Source organism: Galeopterus variegatus, unplaced genomic scaffold, assembly GCF_000696425.1.
Source record: "Galeopterus variegatus unplaced genomic scaffold, G_variegatus-3.0.2 Scaffold8258, whole genome shotgun sequence".
NCBI lineage: Eukaryota > Metazoa > Chordata > Mammalia > Dermoptera > Cynocephalidae > Galeopterus > Galeopterus variegatus.
The window spans coordinates 19,458-30,506 of NW_007734369.1; the positions used below are offsets into that span (position 1 = coordinate 19,458).

Consider the following 11,049-nt stretch of genomic DNA (forward strand, 5'->3'; position numbering starts at 1 on the left):
ATAAATTCCACCCAGTTTTATTTATAAATTAAAACATTAGAAAATAAAGGTTAAAGAATTCTTTTGAAAAAGTCTTGAAAGTCAACACTGTTAGAATTAAGAACAAGATAACTTCTAATAGAATAAAGAAGTTAAAAGCAATTAAATCAGAGTTCAAAAAATAAAGTGAAAAGATCCTACAATGAAGCATACAGTTTAGAAAAGAAGGTAAAAGATGGAAAATTAAATATGCAATTTGCATCAATAAATAAAAATCAGTTGAACTCCTCGGTTTAAGTCAACAAATATTTGTTGAGTACTTAATATGTTCCAAACACCACTAGGTCTTTAGGAGTTAGTGGGGAACAAGACAGACACAGGACCTCTGCTCATAAAATTTAATCTAGTAGAGAAGATATTAAACAAGAAATTACAGAAGTGATGTGTTTCACCAGAAGAGAATTGCACAATGAATAGAGCACATGTCAAGGGCTTTCTAAAGAGTTTGCAGAAGGCTTTGAACACATTATCACATCAGTTCTTCCTCATCATACCTGACCCACTGTACATCAGCCAACATCATATTTAATACTGAAATACTTGAAACACTTTTAACTTAAGAAATAACACAAGGATGATTGCTGTCATCAGTAATATTTATATAAGTTCTCACCAAGACAAAAGGTACAAAAGAACAATTCAATATTAACCATATGGGAAAGTTACAGACTAATGTAATATTACTTATTTCAGAGAATTTAGAAAGGTGAAGAGCTTCCTTAGCATTAACTCAATATTGACATATATTTTAGGGCATTTACAGAACTAGGTTTAAAAAAAATGGATACAATTTTGAACGGGAGTTTTTGGTCTAGTGAGTGAAGACAGATTTCTTATCTGACAGATAAGAAATGGTTGCAATATAATGTGGTTAACAGCAGTACAAAGTCAACACAGAGTTTTATGGTAAAAGGCCAACCAACCCCTTTTTAGGTGGATCAGGAAAAAGGTTTGCAGAAGGTGTCAGGACAAAGCAGAGCTTCATAGGATAAAAATGGATAGATGAAAAGATCTTTCTAGACAGCAGAATTGTTTATTTGAAATCTAGAATGTAGGAGAGACCTTGGCACATTCTATGCATTGTAAAGAAATCAGTGTAACTGAAGCATCCAGTAGGAGACTGGAGAAGAATCAGAAGTCAGTTCTGAAAAGTTATCATAGTTCAATCACAAAAGGAATTTGGACTTTCCACAGAAAACAATGGACAATAATTAAAGGATTATAAGCAGTGATATTATCAAATTTATAACTCAGAATTGTATTCAAAAGTCAAAGTGCATGTTTACGAGTTATTGCCTTAATCCAGGTGGCAAATAAATGTGACCACACCTATGATAGCAGCAGTGGGGATGGAGAAAAAGGCTGGATTCTAGAGAAAATAAGGCCCTAGAATTCACGGACTTGGAGAGAGGCAGGCAACAAGAAAATCAAACATGACACTGTGGTGGATGGTGGTGCATCTGCAGAAACGGGAAACACAGGGGGCAAAAGACTGTAGGTGTAAAGAAGTAAACTGTAAATGGGAAGATGATGTATTCTGGCTTGGCCATGTTGAGTCTGAGATGCCTGTACCGTATTCCAACTGGAAATGTCCAGAATGCAGTCTGAGGATCAGAAAAGATATGGGGTGGAAAAGCAAGATTGTAAATCATTAGGGTATGTAAAAGATACTAATTCTAATGCCCTTGGGATAGAGATGATCACTTAAGATGAGTAAGTAAGGCAACTCTCTTTTCTTCCCACTACCAGTAGATGTAGTGGAACAAAAACATTTTTTAAATAATTCTTGTTAACCAATTTAAGTTGTATAAATAGAAGTGATGGAGAGGTGACTTCAGAGCCTATAATTAAAATATTGGTCCTGTCAGCATAAAGTAGGGTTATGTGTACTAGTTAGTTATTCTCTCATCATATTTGTTAACTAAGGTTAAATAAATCATTGAATCTCAAAGTGCGGGATATTGACACAGAAGAAATTTCCCTAGAAATACATACCTGAAGAGATGTCTCTCTATATTTCCTGTCAGCATAAAGTAGGGTTATGTGTACTAGTTAGTTATTCTCTCATCATATTTGTTAACTAAGGTTAAATAAATCATTGAATCTCAAAGTGCAGGATATTGACACAGAAGAAATTTCCCTAGAAATACATACCTGAAGAGATGTCTCTCTATATTTTCTCACTTGTTAAACATGATCTGAACTTTCTTTAAAAATGGGAAAACAGATTAGCATAAGCTGATTTAAGGTACTGTCATTATCAAGTCTTACAAGGAAGGAGGATAAGAGCTTGATACTGCTCAGGACAAGACAAATGAGGTATTTCTAGTGCATGGTCAGCTATGATAAATTCACTCAACGGTAGTTAGAGAGTGGCTACTATAAGCCAGACATTCAGTCAAAAGCATAAGGTTCGGTTTTCAGCTTCTAGGAGATCATAGTTTATTATTTAGCTAGAAAATAGACTTAAGAGTAATAGATTCCCTTAAATAGGAGTTTCATCCACTAAAATATCATAACACTTACTTATTACTAAGACTATTAATAAGCATGATAGGAAGTCAAACGTTAATCTCATAGAACTAAGAGAGCAATGTTTTCAAAGAGACAAAAAGTTCATTTAATCAGGATTTCTAACTTTGAAACTTTGGAAAAATTTGGACAATACGCTTGGTCCCTTTGCCCAATTTACTATGTTGCTATTCTTCTCCGGCTTTGTTTTGGAAGATGGTGACTGACTTTGATTTGGTTTTCCAGGAAGTGGCTGGTGATCTTTACTATGTAAAAACTCAAGCCAGGAGACGCCTGGAGGCAACCGGTGGTAACTAATTACCTCAGCGAATGCACAACCCGAAAGCGTAGATGTGGCAGAATCTCTGGAAGGAAGGGGTGGGGAGGTTGAGATGGAAGGAGAGAAGGAGAAGGCAGATGAAGAAGAGGCAGCGAAGGCGGCAGAGACAGCAGAGGCGTCAAAAGAGCAGGAGGAGGAGGAAGAGGAGGAAGAGGAGGAAGAGGATGGGAGCAGAGATTGTAGCTGAGAACTACTGTCTTTAACATAAAGTAGCCAGTCAATAGCATGGGGCTGTTGGCTTATAACTTTCTTTTCAGGGGCTACTGTCAACCATTTTTTCTGCATGTTAAGTCTCTGGTTGATATTAGATTCAGATGTGGAGAAAATCTGTGTTATCTTCTCCATTCCTTCAAGGTTGTCTTCAGAGACCTCATCAGGCTGATTTTCTTTCATGGGGGATGAGAGACAAGATAAGGAAGAAGTCTCTGGTAGAGAAAGGATAAGAGATAATTTCACCTTTATTTTCCCCTCAGAACTGGCCTCAGGTGTTGGTATAACAAATAGTGTTGCGCAGCGAGGATCTTTCTTTCCTGTAAGATGGCTACACTGAGAATTTATGCAGGAAGCACAAGCTAAACACACCGCATAATTTGATGAAAGGCGGGGGCCAGGATGAGGATTTGGCCTTCCCCTCATCCTTCGAAAGAGAATCTGTCTACAGAGATCCCTCTGGATCCTCGTCTTGGAGAGAGAGTTGACAATTTTATTTACAACATCGTCAGGGACAGTTCCACCTCTAACAATGCAAGGCTGACCACAATCTAAAACCCATGGAATTTCTTTTTTTGATTCTGTCATTGCACAAAAATCAAAGCTGTTTTTACTCTGGAGTTTGGAACCGAATGTTGAAGCAGTTGTATTCCTAATGTACTGTTTGAAGCTTGACAATGATTGACCTGAGACCTTTGGTTTGAAATGGGGTGACAGTAAATCTGTGGCTCTACATTTGTCATTTGAGGTGGTATTCCTCAACTTAGAGTGACAAACTGGTGAGCTGAGGGTCTGAAAATTATGATCAAGTGGAAGCACTGTCTGAGATGTGGGCTGGAACAATGGTAAACTCTGAGATTGATGGATATAACGTGGCAAAGGTGATTTTCTTGCTTTTGAGTTGGACAATGGTAAGCTCAGAACACAGGGTTTGGAGCTCAATACAGGTGTTTTCTGAGGTCTGGAGTCGGATAATGGTGATCTCAGAACCATTTGATCAGGCTCCAAAGAAGGTGATTTTCTTTGGAAGTAATTTTTTTGAGATGTGGTGTTAAGTGATGGTGAGCTCAAAGATCTTTGATTGTGCTCCAGTAAAGATGTACAAAGGCAGTCCAAAGAAGATGTTTTCTGAGCCCTGGACTGAAGCAATGTTGAGCTAAAGGTTCTTTGGTTGGGTCCCAAAGACGATGATGTCCAGATGGTGTTTAGAGAAGGTGTTTCTTGACATTGGGGGGAAGATAATGATGAACTTGAGACTCTTCTATTAGACTTCAGTGAAGGTGATGTCCAGCAAAAGTCTAGGCTTGAAGATGTAGACTGAGGTTTGGGGAGGAGTAATTGTGAGCTCAGGGCTGTTTGACTAGGCTTCAGTGATGATGATGTCTTGTTGAGGTCGGGTGAAGATGTTTTCTGAATTTCGCGGTGGGATGAAGGTGAGCTCAGGGCTCTCTGAGTGGACCACAATGAACTTCTCCAATGGAGGTTTTGTGACGGCTTTGTGAAGTTTTGTGAGGTTTTGTGAGGTTTTGTGAGGTTTTGTGAAGGTTTGCAGTGGGATAATGGTGAGTTCAGAGCTCTGTTATAGAAACTCTGTGAAGTTGTGTCCCGAGACTTGGGAGAAGACAGTATTGAGCAGCTCTGGACCTTCCTGTTAGAGCTTAATGCAGGGTGACTACTATGGGATTGCATGTTGGCCATAGGCTGGTTATTGAGTTGATTTAGTTTTTCCCCACTGTACTGATGTGTTAATAAATTGCTTGTGGCCAGGTGGTAAGAGTGGTCCAATGGCACAAAGCATTGACCATAATATGTTAATGGAACCATGCTGTGCTGTGGGAGAGGTCTTTTTAAAAGTAGTTGTCTGGTGGGGATGTATTAATAACTGTAGAGTCTTTTAGCTGGATTCCATGGACAACAGATACTTTCAAATTAATACTCTTTGGTAATTTCTAACTTCTATTGTGCAACTTCTCTGTTAATTCTTAAATATTATAGAATGTCTCAAAATTGAGGTATAGATGAGGTAGGAAAAAAAATCGTCAGCATTTGAGATTATCCTAGGTCTTCTCTTTAGTTTCCTAAAGTTTTTTCCTCTTGAGGAAATAATGCCTGTTAACAAAACAGTGAAGAGAGTTCAGAAGAAGTCCCAATAGGGATATTAATTTTCTTAAACAATTCATTGTAGTGACTAGAGCACAGACTTTTTGTCAAATCCCAGCCACCATGTATATGCTAGCCACCTCGTATATCACTATGTATATCTTTGGAACTTAACTTTCTAAGTCTCAGCTATCCATCTGTAAAATAGATAAATATAATATCTAATTTATTGTGCTAAACACTAAATTAAATAATCGAGCAATGCTCAAGATATTATAGGTGCTCAATAAAATGTAGCTGTGGGCCAACCCTGTGGCTCACTGTATAGGGATGGCCGGTGTGCTCACTGGCTGAGTGCGGTGCGGGCGACACCACGCCAAGGGTTGCGATCCCCTTACCGGTCACACACACAAAAAAAATAAAATAAAATGTAGTTGCTATCACTGGTACTCTTAATAATTACATTCATAAAATAATCTGTGATAAGCTTGCTGCATGAAAAAAAGAGAATCTTAGAGAAAGGTAAAACAGAAGTTCAGAAATGTTTGTTTTCAATTTAGATTCAGTTATTCTCATTATCACACTTTTGCTTACTTCCAAAAATCTATAATTCTAGCTGAAAATCTGCTGCATATTTTCAGTCTTGTTCTTATTCGTCCCTATTGCAGCTTTGAAATTGTTGACTACATCCTTTTAAAACTACCATTTTATTGATGTCTGTGATTTTATGATATATGTATGTCCATCTTCACCCACAGTTCCTAGTTGTTCTAACGTTCCCCCACCATTCTCTCTTGGAGTTGACCATAGAGAAATTATCTGTCCTATCTTATCTGATTGTAGGTTATAAGATTCCCACCCCATACCATACAGGGAGGAATGCTGCCCAGAGAGCCCAAGAAAAACCAGAACAGACAGGTCTTGCTGGGATTCCCCACCCAGTCTACTAGCATTAGATCATACCCTTTTTATCCAATCACATTTCTACATGGCTGTCCATATTTCAATCATGCTTATGTACTGAAGCTTCCATAAAAATCCATGAGTACAGAGGTTGGGGAGCTTCCACATAGCTGAATACATGGAAATTCCTGGAGGATTGCATGCTCGAGGCAGGCACTGAAGTTCCACACCCCTTCCCTCATACCTCACCTTATGTATCCCTTCATCTGTACACTTCATAATATCCTCTATATACACTAGTAAGTGTAAATAAGTGTTTCCCTGAGTTCTGTGAGCTGCTCTAGCAAACCAATCAAACCTAAGGAGGGGGTTATGAGAATCTTGATTTATATGTGGTTGGCCAGATGTTCCAGAGGTCTAGACTTGCAACTGGCACCTGAAGCGGGGGTCAGGATTGGAGACTGAGACTTCACCCTGTGGGATCTGAAACTACCTCTAGGTAGAAAGTGTCAAAATTAAATTGAAGGTCCCCAGCTGGTTTCTGCTAGAAAATTGCTTCTTGGAGACTGAGACTTCACCCTGTGGGATCTGAAACTACCTTTAGGTAGAAAGTGTCAAAATTAAATTGAAGGTCCCCAGCTGGTTTCTGCTAGAAAATTGCTTGCTTGACGTATGGGTAAAAGCCCCACATTTGGTCACAGAAGTCAATTTTCTATGTTGATGCTTGTGCTGTGAGAGCAAAGAAAAGCAAACGTCTTGTGTTTCTTTTTCCCCACACAATGTCCATTATTTCTCTCTACTCTTATCCTCTACACTCATTCTCTTATTTCTCTCCAGGACTTCATTGGATTCTTTTGCTCTTACCTCAGTGTAGCTGTCAGAGTTCTATCACTAGTTCTCTTCTCTTGACATTTCATTTCTAAATAATCACATCAGTTATGTTTAGCATTTAAAAATAAACTATAGAAGTTTCATAAAAGGACAGAACCTTATAGCCAGCCAAAAGTAATGCAAGCATCTATCACTCAAGGAAGACAGACATGCTGCTTCTTACGGGCAATACATAGTGTGAGATGACACACTATTTTATTTTATAAGGTCAAGGGTTTTTACTCCAGGTTACAAAGCTAAGACACATGATACTATTTATAAAAAAAAAAAAAATCTGAGTGTGATTACAACATATTTTGGGATCAGTCAATTAAGTCTTTGGCCTTAAGGCCTTTGAAGAATGAGGACTGCCAGAACTTGGTTTCATGATTCTCCCTATGCTTCTACAACCGACCAACCCAATTTCTGATGAACAAATTTTTTCCTAACATATGCCAAGTTATCCAATTAATTTATTAGCAATTCTATTATTGCTAAAAGTTTTTTTTCCTTTATGTCAAGGTGGCTTTTCATGTGTTTACTCTCACTCTATTTGCATTTATTTCAAAATAAATCTTATTAGTATCTTAATTCACTTGTTTGAGTCATTCCTGTGGAATTCTCCAAGTACCCACAATATTAGTTACACACTAATAATTTCCTAATCTTTTGTCTCTAGTCCTGGTTTTTTCTTGTATTTTCAAGTAATCATCAGACTTCTCCATCCCAAAATCAAATACAATCAAACCTAAAACAATCAAAACTCAATAAAGTTATTTCCTTTTCTAGAGAAGTCTTTTTTTTTTTTTTTTTTACCTTCTGTCTCAGTTCTTCACACTTAAATCTAAGTCAGAATCTTTGAAATCATCCTGGACATTGTCACCCTCCAAAGCCAACTAGAGACCAAGACCTGTTGATTTTTCCTCTTCCAAAAATTAACTCACAATTTTCTATCCAATCCCACTATTTCTATTTATACTATAGGCACATCTCATCTAGTCTAATGTATTATTACAGTGACTTCTGTATATTTCCCCCCATGACCCCACTTCCTCTCTCTCTCCATTCTCCCCTGTCAGACATCGAAGAGTAAAATCTTGCTGGTGAGACATCATTGCTGCTCACTCGAGAATTTCCCTTGTTTCGCATATGCCAGCATGAGTAACAAACACAGAAGTTTTTGTGAATGCTGGATTTGGTGTGGTGTGATTTGACATCCATTATCTTAAAGAGGGGGAAGAATGCACATCCCACAATATATGACATGACATCTTAACAAAATTCTAAATGGTAATATAGAATAACTTCATGATTTGGGAACATGCAAAAATTTCTTAAACAGAGTATAAAAATTAGTAACTGATAAAACTTGATAAATTAAAATAAAGGACTTCAATCATTAAAATATATTATATTTATAAAAAACTTAGGCAAATCACAGAATGTGAAAAAATGTTTACAATACATATGTCTGACAAAAAACTCATATTTATCTCTGCATGTTACTAAGAAAAAAGAAAAAAATGCAGTTTAAAAGGTGGGCAAAACATGTGAACAACCACTTCACAATTGAGGATATACGAATGGCTAACTCATATAGTTTTTTTAAAAGCTTCATCTCATTAGAAATCAGTGAAGAGTATATTAAAACCACAGGGAGATATTACTACACATTATCAGAATGTGACTAACATAAAATGAAAACTGAAAAAGCCAAGAATTGGTGAGGATATAGATTAAATAGAACGCTCATACATTGCTGGTGGAAATGTAAATCGGTACAAACACTTTGGAAAATTCTTCAGCTTTATCCATTAAATTAGAAATTTATATATAAATAAATAAATACACAGGCAGACATATAGATACAATTCTACTCCTGGGTACATTCCAACAGACATGCAATGCATGAATATTTGCACTAAAATACATATACTAAAATGCTCATTGGAGTATCATTAGTAATAGTTACAAACTGTGATTCACTGTCAATCAATAGCAGAATATATAAACGAAATCGTAACATATTCATTTGTTAGAATACTAAACAATAAAAATGAACAGAAAATGTAGCACCATGAAATTACATGGATGAATCTCACAAAATGTTGAGTAAAAAGAATCATACACACAAAACATATTTTCTAATTTTATGTTTGAAAGTACAAAATTTGGTCATACTGACTATGATGTTAAATAATCAGGATACTAATACACTTTAGGAGGTAGAGATTAGGAGCAAACACAAAGGAGCTTCTGGAATGGTGGTAAATGTTCTGTTTCCTGACCTGGATGATGACTGTATGGATGAATTCACTTTGTAGTAATTGAGCTCTAACACTTCTATTATGTGGGTTTTTCTAAGTTCTTTACTTCAGTAAAAAGTGTAAAAATACAACTTGATGCTAATTTGAAAAGACACATCTAAAGGATAATTGCACTCAAAGGTGAAACATTTAAGGATGAACCAAGATCTGGCACACAGATGCAACGAAAAAAAGACAGGGAGAGAGAGAGAGAGAAGAACGCAATGTGGAAATCCTGCCATCATATGGAGAGGAATGAAGGAACTCAAAACAATTGGGACCAACAAGAATTTATTTAAGATGAAAAACAGGGGAAAATAACATTTCTGAATGTGTCTCACTTTCAGACTTACTCAACAAATGATACTTCCATTTCAAAGAATGTATTTTGCTAGGCACATATAAATATTATAGATAACTAAAGAAATGATAGAAATTTGAATGAAACTATTATTAAAGAAGAAAGTGAATACCACCAAGAAAAATTTGATTCAAATAGTCTCCATACCCAATTTTTTTTATAGTTGAGTTCTTCCAAACTTTAAATGAACAGATCTATATAACATTACATGAACTTTTTCAGAGTATGACAAAAAACATATAGAAAAAGTCTCAATTTGTTCTATGAAACTGTTACATATAATTCAGTTATTGAAACCTGACAAAAACAGCTCAAAATGAAAAGAAAAAATAATAATGTCACTTACTTCATATGCATAAATTCCTACGTTAAATAAAATAACAGTGTAATAAAGTAACAATCAACTGTGACCAAGTTGGTTTTATTCAAACAAAACAATGGTGATTTGTTATTAAGAAATTTTATAATTTCACATACTAATAATTCACAAATGAATCTAAACAGAGGCTTTAAAAAGTCATTTTATAAAATCTAGCCTCCATTCCTCAGAAAACTCAATAAACTTCCAAGAAAAAAACTAGTTACTTCATAATAACAAATATCAATTTGAAAGCAAAAGAAAACTACTTAGTTGATAGTGAAATATGAGCTAGTCCTATTACAGGTTAATAGATAAGCATATCCACTATTACTACTACAATTTGGCATTGTTTAGGAAGATCGGACCAATGAAATAAAAAAGAAAACAGAAAAAAAGAGTCATAACCTTTGAAATGGCAAAAATTATCTCCATACGTATATCATATGGTTAAAAACCTGATTTAGAATATATAAAGCCTAATAGAATCAATAATATATTAAAATTTAGAAAGTTTAGTGAAGTCACTATTTACTAAGTCAATACATATGGGTCAAGTATTTTTCTCAGCAGCAACATTTAACAGGATTTATGATAACCACGGATATATTATCTATCATTTTCTACAATTCAATAAAAACAAGCATCTTGTTACAAATATAAGTAGGTACTTGAAAATTTTATGAAGAAATACTAATACCTAGTAATCAAGGAAAGGCGACAGTTTGCTCTGTCTAGTTCTTTTGAATGTTTCACTTTTCCTTTCAATGCACAAAAACTACTTGCCACTTCATTCTACTTCCTTCTTCAAAACTTATTCCTAATAAATAGAAAAAGTAAAATTGGAAATCGCAAAACTCTTTTCCATTAGTGGAAAGAAACAAGCAGAAAATCAGTAAGTATATATAAGATTTTAAAAACACTATCAACTAATGTGAGCTAATTGATATTCAAAGAGCACTCAACTCCAAAACATTCTTTTCGAATGGACATAAAACATTCACCAAAACATTGTAGACTATACAAGTCTCAATAAATTTATATGAGTTTA

The 11,049-nt window shown here is 35.6% G+C and overlaps 1 protein-coding gene across 1 annotated transcript; it reads right to left on the reverse strand.

Moving 5' to 3' along the window:
- Positions 1 to 2,659: 2,659 nt before the first annotated feature.
- Positions 2,660 to 3,526, reverse strand: LOC103608290 (uncharacterized serine-rich protein C215.13-like). The gene has a single exon (XM_008592740.1). It carries the CDS (start codon positions 3,524 to 3,526, stop codon positions 2,660 to 2,662), a length of 867 nt encoding a protein of 288 aa, XP_008590962.1.
- Between the last annotated feature and the right edge of the window lie 7,523 nt (positions 3,527 to 11,049).